The sequence below is a fragment of the Solanum pennellii genome, chromosome 2, assembly GCF_001406875.1.
Source record: "Solanum pennellii chromosome 2, SPENNV200".
NCBI lineage: Eukaryota > Viridiplantae > Streptophyta > Magnoliopsida > Solanales > Solanaceae > Solanum > Solanum pennellii.
Window position 1 is genome coordinate 45,108,030 of NC_028638.1, and position 13,405 is coordinate 45,121,434.

General features: G+C 33.4%; 2 protein-coding genes across 3 annotated transcripts; one reads left to right on the forward strand and one right to left on the reverse strand.

The window, feature by feature from the left end:
• The first annotated feature begins 2,005 nt into the window (after nucleotides 1–2,005).
• Nucleotides 2,006–5,593, forward strand: LOC107008649 (O-fucosyltransferase 8). Of its 2 annotated transcripts, none has more exons than XM_015207770.2 (10): nucleotides 2,006–2,635; nucleotides 2,755–2,841; nucleotides 2,953–3,046; nucleotides 3,200–3,282; nucleotides 3,408–3,496; nucleotides 3,844–3,964; nucleotides 4,062–4,205; nucleotides 4,369–4,703; nucleotides 4,794–5,034; nucleotides 5,120–5,593. In XM_015207770.2, exons 1-10 carry the CDS (start codon nucleotides 2,246–2,248, stop codon nucleotides 5,423–5,425), a joined length of 1,890 nt encoding a protein of 629 aa, XP_015063256.1. In that variant the 5' UTR covers nucleotides 2,006–2,245; the 3' UTR covers nucleotides 5,426–5,593. The 2 variants fall into 2 exon arrangements, with proteins under 2 accessions (XP_015063256.1, XP_015063257.1); XM_015207771.2 differs by having other exon boundaries at nucleotides 3,212–3,282.
• Nucleotides 5,594–5,646: 53 nt separating this feature from the next.
• LOC107008650 (nucleobase-ascorbate transporter 2) lies at nucleotides 5,647–10,190 on the reverse strand. The gene is made up of 14 exons (XM_015207772.2): nucleotides 9,847–10,190; nucleotides 9,624–9,721; nucleotides 8,957–9,133; nucleotides 8,516–8,616; nucleotides 8,344–8,419; nucleotides 8,166–8,225; nucleotides 7,772–7,956; nucleotides 7,487–7,583; nucleotides 7,322–7,408; nucleotides 6,792–6,850; nucleotides 6,622–6,713; nucleotides 6,446–6,523; nucleotides 6,194–6,354; nucleotides 5,647–6,103 (listed from the first exon to the last, which is right to left on the reverse strand). The coding sequence occupies exons 1-14, from the start codon at nucleotides 9,938–9,940 to the stop codon at nucleotides 5,891–5,893; spliced, it is 1,578 nt and encodes a 525-aa protein (XP_015063258.1). The 5' UTR covers nucleotides 9,941–10,190; the 3' UTR covers nucleotides 5,647–5,890.
• Between the last annotated feature and the right edge of the window lie 3,215 nt (nucleotides 10,191–13,405).

Genomic DNA, 13,405 nt, shown 5'->3' on the forward strand with positions numbered 1-13,405 from the left:
AAGTATTATCCTTAATGATAAATAACGAAATTTAATAATTTAAAGGTTGCAAATCTGCAAAATGGAGACACACATTGATACTGTCCTCTTGACTATTATTAAAGAACGATTCTATCTTCACAAATTTAAATTCATTAACGCTTATTACGTGATAAGAACTTTAGTTGTTCTTTCTACATGGTTTGCTAATTTGAAATTTCTTTTTCATATTCTTCATTTATTTATTATTATTTGTTAATTACTTATTCAACTTTTATACTCTTAATATTAATAACTCTCATCTTTTCATATTCATAACCTCTAAATATTTAAACTAAAACTTTAAAAATTTCTTTTGATATTCCTTCTTTTATATCTATATAAATTCAACTTCTTTATCTCATGAAACTCCTACCAAGATTATTAGGCTACATTTTTATTCTATAGTTAAAGTAGATGAAGAAGCCTCTAGAATTTTGATAGGATATGGAAGGAGTCGATAAGAACTCAGAGATACATACATCAATCTTATAAGAATAATGTCTACATTATATTTTTTTTTTAGATTTGTTTCTTTTTGTCTTTTTTTTCTCCATTAGACTTCTTAATTTAGTTTTCTATGAATGTTTTATTGCGTACGTCTTTATTCTTATTTTGTAATTGTTACATTTTATTATTCATTACAATTTACATATATATTTTCATGAAACTTTAGTCATTCTAACATATCTATAAAAATTCACATGAAACACACGTGCGAAGCACGTCCTCAGAAACTAGTTTTTATATTACTGTCAAGTTGTTGAATTGAACTTCTCATGAACATATGAAGTCTTGAAGGCCTCAATATCTTACTTCAGAAAGTTCATCTCTTGCTAAACCATTCATTCATTAGAGCAGAAAAAATAATTGTTGTGCAGCCAACTTACACGCACGTCAACTATCTCAACTGCTACCTCTCACCAACACAAAGCAAAGAGTAACTTTGTCCTCTAATACTTAGAATGGAAGAAATCACCTACTCCGTTCTTCCATTTGTTTGTCCTGTTTTGACTTGACAAAGAGTGTAAAAAAGTAAAAAAAAAAATGTTTTAAGCTTGTGGTTGAAATTAAAGATACATCAAATGTACCAAAATTCTCTTTACTCTTGTGCTCTTAAACAAGTCATCATGTGGAAGTTGAAATTTCTCTTTACTCTTGTGCTCTTAAACAAGTCATCATGTGGAAGTTGAAATTAAAAAGTTGTCAAGAAAAGTAAAGAGACATTTATTTGAAGGACAAACAAATTGAAATGGAGGGAGTTGTATATTTGTCTTGGCTTGAACATGAACATTGATCTCCCATAATTTTTATCCCACTTCATTGGACACTAAATTACGTCCCTAAGTAAAAATAAAAGGACAAAGAAAAGTCATGAGCTGTGAGGAAGAGACTAAGGTCTTGTCCAACGAATAATTCAAGTTAGTATCATAGGAAAAAAATTAGGAAAACTCTTGCATAACACAGTTTCTTTATTACGTTGAGAATACAATTAAATAATATTTTTTTCTCTAATAGCTTAACTTTTACACACACATTTTGTACCCATTGATATAGGAAAATATAGAAGTGTGCTAAATTTATCTTTCTAATTGTATAAAATAAAAGATGTAGAAGAAAATATAAATAAAAATGTTAACAAAATTAGAGAATATAAAATAGTAATTTGGGGCAACCCAACCGTTTGGTATCCAAAGTTAGTTTAAAAGACCCCACCAAACAGAGAACTTTAAAAAAAAACAATATTATAAGCTTTTTCTTATAGGAATGAAAGAATTGCACTACTTATAATAATCCCAGATGTCATGTAAAGTGTTCTTGTTACAAAATTAACTCTTCTAAAGTCTCCATTAAAAAACACACAATAAAATAAAGACCAGACTTTTTCACAGTTTGGTGAGAAGTAGTTGTTGCAGATGTCAATTCTTTTCTCATATTCTTTTAATGCCTTAAATTTTACTCATACGTTATTTTTTCATGATCCAGTGTTGGTTTGGTTTATGTGTGTCAGTCACCAATTTCTTCAACTTTACTTCCAATTTATGCATAGAGACGTTTCAGTTTTATCTAATTTTCTTGTAACTTTTTCAACAAACTTCAATGGAAGACTAATTCTTGAAATGGGGTCTTCACAAACAAAAAATGTAATATTGTTGGAAACACTGTGAAGATTAAAAAAAAAAGGGGAGATAGTGTAATTGATCATTGTTTCTGTCAAGGGTGAGAAATGGGGAAACAAGGGTCTCCTAGAGGCCGTCGAGTGGAGAATCAGGATTTAGATATATCATTTGGGGTAAAAGAAAATGAATTTCGAAGTTTAGATATGCAATACGGAGGTGATCCTCCTGTAGGAAGAAGGTTATCAGGGGGAGATTATAATTGGGACAAAGTTGTTTTGACCAAAGGGATGAAAAATGACTCTGCGAAATTCGCTCCTTGTAAAGGAGTTTATGTTGGAAAGAGGCAAATGTGGTGGCTACATAGACATATTAGGTCTATTGTTTTCACATTGTTGTTAATGGGCTTTCTTTACCTTTTAGATTCTCTTCTGTTCTCGATTTTTGACCCTGCGATGCTACAGAACAATTTTTCTTTACAAGGCTCGAGTAAGGCCGAGGTATGACATAGCTGAAGTGCCTAATATACTGAATGGAACCAGTAGACATGCTTCTCTGAATAGTATAAGCTCTATTGAGGTGATGTATTTTAATTTGCTATCTAATTTTGTACCTGAAGGTGGAAATGGTACCGAGGGCAGCAAAAGAAGGTCCGGTGAAGCTGTATGAAAGGCTACTAAATATGGCTGCTTCTTCTCTTGCAGAGGTCGTTGTGATACTCAACTTGATTAACTTCATTTGGAAATTGCATTTAAAACGATAGTAACTGACGATCCTAACATCTATCTTTTATTTTAATTTCCTTAAATTGCTGCAGAGGGAGTTCAAGCAAGAGTCATCAAAGTTATGGGAGGAGCCATATCCTCAGGCATCATCATGGAAACCTTGTGCAGATAAAACTAGTCCACATGGTAATAGCCTAATAGGATATTTTTCATGTATAGTATGCTCATGCACGAATTATGTTGTTTACTATATACGTCTTTAATCTGTTCAATTTTCTGATCATATTTGAAAATGTGATTCTCCCTTTGAATGTTGAATTGCGGTATAATTGTTGTAAGTTGTCAGGGCAGGGAAACCTAGAAACATCACTGGTTATATATTGATCAGTGCAAATGGAGGACTAAATCAACAAAGAGTTGCTGTAAGTGTATAAACTTGTTTTTCCTCTCAACTTTTAGCCAAGTTGTACTGTTGAGTCTACTTGATAAGGACTGTCATGTTTGGTTAGTCGAATTCTGAAATGAAATTTTGTAATTGTGCCTGCAGGTCTGCAATGCCGTTGCTGTAGCATCTCTCCTAAATGCCACTTTGGTCATTCCCAAGTTTCTTTATAGCAATGTCTGGAAGGATCCTAGGTTAGCAATTAAATGGTTACAGATTTCAATTTAAGCTCTACAGAAGGCTTTGCTTCATGAATGTATTACATTTAATGCATTGAACTGAAGAAAAATTGTATCGCGCTTGAACTCTTTAACTTTTGGGATCAACTGAGCTTCAACTTTTCTACGGAAGATCCATTTCTTGTTTTTCCAAAAATCTTTGGTTTGATAGACATAGACTCATCTTTTTCAATTGCATATTTTCTTATTCTTTGCAATGGTTATTTGCTGCTAGCAAAATAATCAGTATCCTACATCCCTTCCACCACTTAGTTTAACTTAACAACAAGCTTTATCACACCTTTTTTTTATTGTGAGAACAGCCAGTTTGGGGATATATATCAAGAGGACTATTTCATGGATATGTTGAAGGATGAAGTCAATATCATAAAGGAGCTCCCTCCTAATCTGAAACTACTAGATGTCGAAGCAGCTGGAAGCCTTGTATGTTCTCTTCTAACTTATTTTCTTTTTTAGTTTTTGGGACATGAAATTGTATCGACTTGGAGGATAACATATATTACCTTTCACCTTTGCTTAGATAACTGATGCTGAACTTTCAAAGGAAGCTACGCCTGATGAATACATCAAGAAAATACTACCCCTCCTCTTACGCAATCGAGTTGTTCACTTTCTAGGATATGGAAACAGACTCGGCTTTGACCCGTTGTCTTCTGAACTTCAGGTGAAGATCATCCTTTGAAATTGTTCAATTGTCTATAGGGTAGATGCAAGTTTGAAATGAATCTAGTTTGTGCTTCAAATGCTTCGGACATTGTAAAAATTATAAATGGTGGTATGTTGGTTTTATGTTCTTGTTTATAGTACAAATTTGTATTTTGTTGCAGAGATTAAGGTGCAAGTGCAACTTCCATGCCTTGAAATTTGTGCCAGAGATCCAACAAATAGGTTCTTTACTGGTTAGGCGGATTCGGAGGTATGATATTGCTAGGAGCACATTGGATAAGCAACTTCTTGGAAACTTAATCCCTCATGTTCCCTTGAGACACTATCATGCAGCAGAAGGCCCTTCCAAGTACCTTGCTTTGCATTTAAGGTTTGAGATTGATATGGTGGCCTACTCTATGTGTGAGTTTGGTGGCGGAGAAACTGAGAAAAGTGAACTACAAACTTATCGAGAAGTCCACTTCCCTTTACTTCTTGAGCGTCTGAAGAAATCAAAGTACAGTTTATGTTCTATATCTGTTCTACCATTTGGCTTAACATGGTTTGTGTGATGGTTAAATTGACCATATTTTTGGAATGTCTGCAGGCCTCTTTCTCCACAGGAGCTAAGGAAGATGGGTAAATGTCCATTGACACCAGAAGAAGCAGGACTAGTTCTCGCTGGCCTCGGTTTCAAACATGGAACATACATCTATCTTGCTGGTTCTGACATATATGGAGGTCAATCAAGGATGCAAGCTTTAACTACCCTCTATCCCAACCTAGTGACCAAGGAAGATCTTCTCACACCAAGTGAACTAGCTCCATTTAGAAACTTTTCTTCTCAAGTAAGTTGTTTCTTATTTTAAGTGATGGGGATAAACACTCCCTAATGTGTGATTTTAACAACAAAAGCTTTCACTTTCAATGCAGCTTGCAGCATTAGATTTCATCGCGTGTGCAACATCTGATGTATTTGCCATGACAGACTCAGGAAGTCAGCTATCATCCCTAGTGTCGGGGTTCAGAACATATTATGGTGGTGGTCATGCTCCCACATTGAGGCCTAGTAAGAAGAGGCTTTCTGCAATTTTGTCAAGAAATAAGACCATAGGATGGCACAGTTTCGAAGGGAAGATAAGAAAGATGATTGATGAAGGTCAGAGAGTGCAGGTAAGAGGTTTGGGTCGTAGCATTTATCGACACCCCAGATGCAAAGAGTGCATGTGCAGGCATTAGGGAGGGTGGTCATAGTTTTCCCTCAACAACTCAAATTCATTCTCCAACATCGAATTGTTTGTCCACTTTTGTACCATATCCCAGGGGAAAAAGTGCAGGAAGATAGGAAGTTAGTCCCATGCATACTGTGACACTATTTTTTGGTGAATAAAAAGCACATTTGTCGTAGCAATTCCTTCTTACTTTTTCTGTTATCGCGAAAATTAGAGAGAAGAGCAGAGTAAGGAATAAGAAAATCTTCTCATTATGCCAAAATAGGCCTTGACATTTTTGACTACAAATAAATGAAAAAATAATATTCATGTCAACTGATGTCTACTTCCTAGAATTTCATCACAACTGCCTACATAGAGTTTGTTCTTTGATTCAAATATATCACAAGGGATCAATCAACCCTGAGATCAAACTCTTCTCATATTTCACTTTCACACCCTTCCTTCTGGTCCAGATATATCGCAAACATGATCATGAAGGAGGAAAGAAGCGGTTGAGATTGAAAGGGAGGGTGTAAAACTCTTCATTTCTACTATCACCCTTAAATGTCCTGAACTTCACCCACCATGGCATTCCCCTATCTTTGGCACTGTCCTTGTAGTCCAGTGTGTTGTCGAGAAACACAGCAACCATCATAGCCACAGTTGGGGAAGACGAAAAGATGGTGTTGAGAAAATCATTGAACTGCATATTTCCAAGAGAACCAGATCAGTTACTAATGACTCCATATAAAATTTGAAGTTCGGAAACTTAATCATAATATATTTGACTCACCCATCCAGCCTTAGTGTGAGAAGGACCATGAAAAGCAGCAGTGGTGTATTCCCTGAAGTACTCGGGAATAGACAACCCGAGGAAGAGAGAAACACCAGCAATGAAGAGGTTTCTCATTGAGTTCATATTTGTGAACTGCAGAAATGACAACCCCACAGAAGCTGGAAATAAAAGAAATGTTTGTCAGATGGGGAAATTGAAAGAGATCTCCAGAAAGATGTTGTGAGGAGTGGAGTTGCTAAGGATTCTCACCGACAAGACCGAACAAGACACAATATACAGCAGCGAATATTGGGAAAGGAATTGATGCAAATAATGCTCCAAATTTGCCTACAAATGTCGGGAAAAAAAATGGATTATGAGGAACCAAGTTCACACTAGCTGAAAGATTCTCAGAGGTTTGGTTGAGTCCACAGAAGATCACCAACCTAAAATAGAGAAGAAGATCATAAAGCCAGCAGAAATTTGGATAACTCTGCGGCTACCCACACGAGTGCTTCCAAGAAGTCCCACATTCTCACTGTCAACCACAAAAGATATGTTAAAGCGATAGATAAATCACATTGCATACAAGTAACATAGGACTTGAGCTACTAACATAGAAACTGTACACCCAGTAGCAGTCCCAAAAAGTCCACTAAACAGGATACCAATACCCTGCAAAAAAAATACAAAGTAGTTCCAACATCAGTCTTTAGATCTCCATAGATTTCATGCAAATGTGAGGCTCTTCCGTCATCAAAAACCAACATCACTTTTTCTGCACTTAGAATTATACGACTTCTTGTTTAAGAACTCACATAAGCACTACCGACCTACGAGGTTCCATGTTGCACTTTAAATTGTTGTACAACTAAGGCCCTATAAAGGACACCAGGAATTCAACCACAGATGATGAATGAATATATTATCTTTTTTCGATAAGTAAGGTAATTATGAATCTACGTATTATCGATATCCACCTGAAGTGAATTTTTGTTTTAATCACTTGACATAACAAAATTTAGAGGTGAGATTTGGAAAAGGCTTAGAAGTTTTGGGCTGTTAGCATCATCTACTTATTGATACGTCACAAACATATACAAATTTCTGAAGATAGCATGTTTTGTCACAAATAACTGCACCAACCTGCCAGCCGATACCACGACTTAGAACATGAGCTGGGGGTGGTGTGGCACTTGCTAAACGAGATGCTGCTTTATATGCTCCAGTTGACTGAAGAGAAAAGAGTAAGACTTAGCTGTACAAAATGGAAAAAGTATGATTAAGGTATCAATTTTGTTCAGATCTAACCTCAATCAAGGAGACAAGTACAGCAGCCATCATTCCAAAAGCATGACCAGCATCAAAAGTAGGAGCACCCCACTGAAGTGGATATGGGATTTTTATCCTGAATAGCCAAGTGGAGTAGAGATAATAATTTCGTTAATCCTTAAAACTTAGGAGGAAGATCAAGACTGAAATGTGTCCTGTATCAAACCCTACAGAAAACTATTGAATATCTAAGGCAACAATTTTGCAGGTTAGATAGATATACAAGCAACATTCATCTGAAAAGTAATTAGATGAAATATCAACCATGGTGCAGCGGAAATGAGGCCTGCTTTATCGGTGCGACAGTGCTTTTGGGTGGCGTCTGGGCGATGTCTGTAAGCACCACTGGCAGTCAGGAGGTGTGCATAAGCCCAAATAACTGTGATTGTGATGATTAGAGCAAATCGTTCCATCACCGGCCACTGCCTAAACTGGAAGTTTTTTAAATACTGGACAAAAAATGAATAATTCATCAGGCAATCATTTGAAGTTCCCTAGCATTTAACACTTAAGAAACAGATGACAGAAAAGTTTGGAAATAGCACTCTTTTCATAATTCTCGTCATTGTAAAAGAAGACTGACTGGCCAAACATATGAAATTAGTTCACATTTTTGGACCAAAAAATGTCAAATTAAAGGTCAAAAAAAGTATCATACCTGAGAAAAGATCACAAATAAAATGAACATTGGTACACCGATTTCCACACACTGTCCAGCCTGTTATAAAATTGCACAAGCACAAAGCAGTAATCAGTGTAAGCTGACCAAGATTACAACATCATTGATACAATGGATAGCAATAATCTTTGTTTTCAGTAGATGATCCTCAACCTACCTCTGGGAAACCCCTGTCGAAAAGACCAAATCCTGCCAGAGCAATTACCGGAACCATTCCCACTGGGCTAAAAAATCTGTAAGCATTCAGCAAGTCAGTATGTTGAAGCCATAAACATGAGAAATAGTACATTATGAGTGAACAATAGTTCATCTTTGAGGATAATTTGCACCTGGAACAAATAGCCCAGAGTTGACTATAGCCCAAAATTATCTGAACACTTGATGCTACTATCAATGCTCCCTGAATTGCTCTCATTGTACTAAGGAATCTCTACAAGTAAGGATAAAAACAAAAATTAAGAAATACTGTAAGCTTTCTCAAAAAGAATATTTATAAGTCGAGAAATGGTTAACAAATTTGCTTTCTTTGACAGTGTAGAGCAAATATACCTTGCCTTATAGCAAAACGCTACAATCATGAATCTACATTGAAGGGTATTCTATTAACAAGATGATTTTGCTTTAAAATGGATGCATATTGAGTTAATCATACACAGACTACATTATTATCAGCAGCATGACACTTTTGTGATAAAGCTGATCGATAAACTACCGACATCATACTGAACAGTTAATCAACAAAATCACCTACTATTCCCACAGTTACTTACATCATGAGGATTAGCAATCCTTGTCAATGACGAATCATGGATTATGGAAATTATTGGTACCACAAAAGCCCATGACCCTCCAATTACGGTAGGTAAACGGGTACCAAATAAAGTCTGAAGGAGTGTATTGATTCCTTCAACAAAAAGCAGGGTCTGCACCACCCTCACTTTGTCACCCTGACATTTAAGAATAAAAAATGTCACCAAACAAGAGCACATCAAAATGAGAAATCATAAAAACCAACATGATCAATCTTCAAATTCTTCAACCAAAAACCAGTAGTTTCTTAGTTCATACTAATACTTACTCTTTTTAATTAGTATGTCTTACTTTCTATTTTTGTCTCTGTTTTTAATTCTGACTTTCCACGTGACAGGTTTAAGACCAAAAGATTCAGAAAAGTTCTATACTTTCTTAAACTTCACGTGAAGTCAAGACCGGAAAAACAAATTGAAAAGAGGAGTAGTTTTTTTTCTTTCTCCAAGTTCATTGAAATTCAAGTCACGTGAATAAAGTGCAGTTGATTCTTTTGACTGTAAATAGTTTTTTTTTTTTAATTCATGAAAAACTTGTTAAATGATTTTCAAATTCCAATCAGTGAAAACACATGAAGTTAGACATAAGTAGAAAGCAAAAAACATGAAAAGTTGAGCAAAACTATCTTACATCATCTCCACCCATCAAAGGAACAAGAAATGAAGGAATCATAACAGCAGTTCCCAATGCCAAGATGTAATGCTGAAAGCCCAAAGCAATAGCTTCCCCTGTTTCACACATCCAAATTCAGTTCTCACAGATTCATCTCATGCAAAAGAAAAAAACACAAAGAAATCAAACAGTAATGATAAAAACAAGGTCATTCATTAAAAAGATTGAATCTTTTTCATACCCCAAGCAGGATTTGAGTCTATACAGTACTCCAAACCCTGAAGCTGGTCCATTGGAGGATGACTGATTTCTTCAGGTTTAGGAGGAGCTGCCATTGCTTTAAAAAAACAATCTTTTTCAACTATAAACTCAAATGGGTATCAAAAAAATGAATCAAGAAAGATGTATACTAATTCAATCCAAGTGGGGTTTTAGTATATCAATGAGATAACAAAGTAAAAAGCTGTAAACAAGCAATGACAATGAAATTAGAAAAAAAAAGGTGATTGGAGAGAGAGAGAGGAAGTCAAGCTGATGTGATATGTATCTGTTTTTTATATATAGAGAGAGATTGAGCCAAAAAAAAAAAAAAGATTGAGCAGCACCTGCAACCCACTCTTTGAAAGTGAATTTTTACTTAAATTTAAGGTTTATTTAGTGTTGTTTGTCTTAGATTGTGTGTGAAAGTGTCCGTTAACTTTTTTTTTAAGTATTCATATTCCGGAAATACCCCTTAAGGAACTTCCAAAGACACCTCATGTTACCGTTACTTTCTGGTCATTACTGTGTTGTGTTACCTTTCTCTTTTTTCTTTTTTTTTATTTTGCACCCTCTTAATTTTTCATCTTTTTAACTCAAACACCTTGTGACTTTTGTACTTTCCATGATCGTTTGGTAGCTAGTAAAGAGATAATTTATTTGTGTATTAATTTATGTATATAGTATTTTAATATTTATAGTAAGTTATTTATATTTAAAATTAATGTGATATTTAGTTTGTAATTTAGAAATTTGCATAATTAATATATATGAAAGAATTAATACAGTATTATATTATCTTATACAGGGTAAAAGATGAAATAAGTAATACTTGCATAATTAGCTGGAAACGTATAAAATTGTTTGAATAATATATGTGACTTTTAACGTGTTTGTGATAATAATTTAGTTATTAATTTTTTATTAAACTACTATATCGTATATCATTGATATTGTTCGATAATTATATTATAAATGATATGATTGCGTAAAGAAAGTTACATATTGGTATAAAGCTTAAATTCTTTCTTAAATAATATAGTATACGTTGCTGGGGGAAAAAAATGAGTTTTGATTTGATAAGAGACGCAATATATGGACCAAATCTTTGTCTTGCAACTCATTGTAGCCAAGTACGAGGATGTCTTGTAATGTTTGACCTATTCTTGGTCTACTATATTTTTTCTTGAATTAGATTGATATTATTGTCCTAACGATAGATGAAATCATATTTTTGCTATAAACTAAAATAGAAATTCTATGATTTTATTTGTATATATAGTTTCAATTTTCAAATATTAATATGATGTTCCTTGTATATCACTATTTTATGTGGTTTTTATATTAGGCTCAATCAATATTCAATACTTATTATTACTAGATAACAAAGCCTACAAAGAAAATTTTCAAATGAGTCGATTTTCATCTCTAAAAAAATAATAAGCAAATAGTAAGAATTATAGAGGTGTATACAAGTGTATATTTTTTAATTAGGAAAAGAATTTTTGCATTTTATATGCATATGGTAGTTGTAAATAAACTATTGAATATAATCTACCTGAAATAAAATCCTCATAAATGTTCTATATATAGCTTTGCATTAAAAAAAAGAATAAAAAAGTGCAAGACATATATTAAATAATTGATGAAAATAGAATCTAAAAAACGTTACATTATTAAGATTCTTTTTAAGTTTATACATAAATAGAAGTGTGTCTGAGTAAGACCAACGTGTGAAAAGGAACTTACAAAATCTTCAACGTCTCTCTTTATGTACAAAGACAAAATAAATAAAAAGTAGCATAGATATTCGAGCCTATTTACTACTCATATTAAAAGATTATGATTTTAAAGTATTTATAATATTTTTTGGGCTCAAAATTTCTCAACTTTTTCCCTGCAAATACAGCGAAAATTGGGGGATTTTACTCTCTTGTGTCTACTTCACCATAATAACTACTTGATATACAAATCCAACAAACATTCATAAAGATAGAGCCAACTTGTTGAGGTTTGATTTTATAGTGATTAAAAAATAACTAAAACAAATAAAAGATCACTTTTAATTCCTCTATCTTACTATAATCGTGTATGATTGAAAGTCGAATTTTTTTAAAAAAATACATGCAATACCAATAGTACTTACGTCAACAATGAGTTAGAGCATTAATAAAGTTTTTCTATAGTAAGAAAGTCGCATATCCTTTTATATTTTTCGCTTATATTCTCACAATAATGTGTCGTACGAAGTAGGTTGGAATAAGCGCCCTTAAGAATTAAAATAAGGTTGAAAAGACAAATAGCTTCAAATATAAAATATGCTAATTTTTTTTTTATAATTTGAAAAAGAAAAATATGTCACTTAAAATAGGACAGATCACGTATCTCTATGTCCAATTTTTATTAAGAAGTGAAATTAATGTGTATGTACGATTAATGACTAAAGGATAGTTACTTAAATACTACATAGATGCCTTCAATTTTTTTAAAAAAATAAACGTGCATTTGAAAAAAGTTTTGGGAAAATTATAATAAAAACTAATTAACTCTTGTTTTTAATAGTCCAGATAAAAAGAACTTCCACAAAGTTGCCTAAGTGAGAAATAAATATTAGTGAGGGTTTTCAATTTTAACAGGAGATGATGAAAGGGCAGAGGCATGTATCCTCCAATTAAAAATTGGAATCTCACAATTACTACAGTCAAACCTATTTTTCCACGTCTTTCTTCATTTGTAGTTCATCTTTTGAGTTTTGATCCACCTGGAATGATGATAAAATGGAAGTTGAAAAATTAAATAAATATCATATATATAGATAGTAAAACAAATAATTTTACTAATTAATTAATAGCAGTGTCACAAACATAAAGAGTAATTGATGATAAGAGTATGAGATTTTTAGTTAGTCACGCCACGAAGAGCCAATAAGAAAAATCGTTTCTTGTTATTCTACTAAGTAAATCACACTTATCATTCATATGATGCAAATATTGGATATGAATATTATTATTATTTGGCTATGTGTACTCATTAAGGACAGGACTGCATGACCTACAAAAAGAATGTGGAGGCAAAGCTTAAGAAAGTGTGTGTGTGTGACATTGGAAACCATTGATTGCTCCACACTTTTCCAATTTAAAATGCAAAAAAGCTCCTTTACATTATAGGGTTACAATGTGACCCCTTACTTTTAATGTGCAAGTTTACGTAATACCTCAAATAGAAAAAGAAGCCAGCCTATAAGTAAGTATGTGGATTAAAAATACACCGAAACTCTCATTTAAATAAAACTCTTAAGAACTAAGTAAATGGAAATACAAATATATTATCAACGTACGCACAAGCTTGCCTCAACAAGCAATAACCATTATGTTCCCTTAACGTAAAAAACAAATTATACTTACCAAGATTAAATTTTAGAAATGTTTAGCACACGACTACATTAAGCACAAGTAGAATTCAAACTCCTACAATATTTTGAAAAAAACTGGTCATAAAATTTGGATAACATTTCACTATACACAAGACAAGACAAGACTAAG

Bases quoted from the DNA above. Each gene is read 5' to 3' on its own strand.
- LOC107008650 (XM_015207772.2), bottom strand. From the start codon at position 9,940: ATGGCAGCTCCTCCTAAACCTGAAGAAATCAGTCATCCTCCAATGGAC. The intron at 7,409-7,486 runs GTTAGATCTGAA...TTTTCTCTTCAG, and splicing joins TACTTGTCTCCTTGATTGAG to TCAACTGGAGCATATAAAGC. The intron at 6,104-6,193 runs GTGAGTCAAATA...GGAAATATGCAG, and splicing joins CTCACACTAAGGCTGGATGG to TTCAATGATTTTCTCAACAC.
- LOC107008649 (XM_015207770.2), top strand. From the start codon at position 2,246: ATGGGGAAACAAGGGTCTCCTAGAGGCCGTCGAGTGGAGAATCAGGAT. The intron at 4,704-4,793 runs GTACAGTTTATG...GAATGTCTGCAG, and splicing joins GAGCGTCTGAAGAAATCAAA to GCCTCTTTCTCCACAGGAGC. The intron at 5,035-5,119 runs GTAAGTTGTTTC...CTTTCAATGCAG, and splicing joins TTAGAAACTTTTCTTCTCAA to CTTGCAGCATTAGATTTCAT.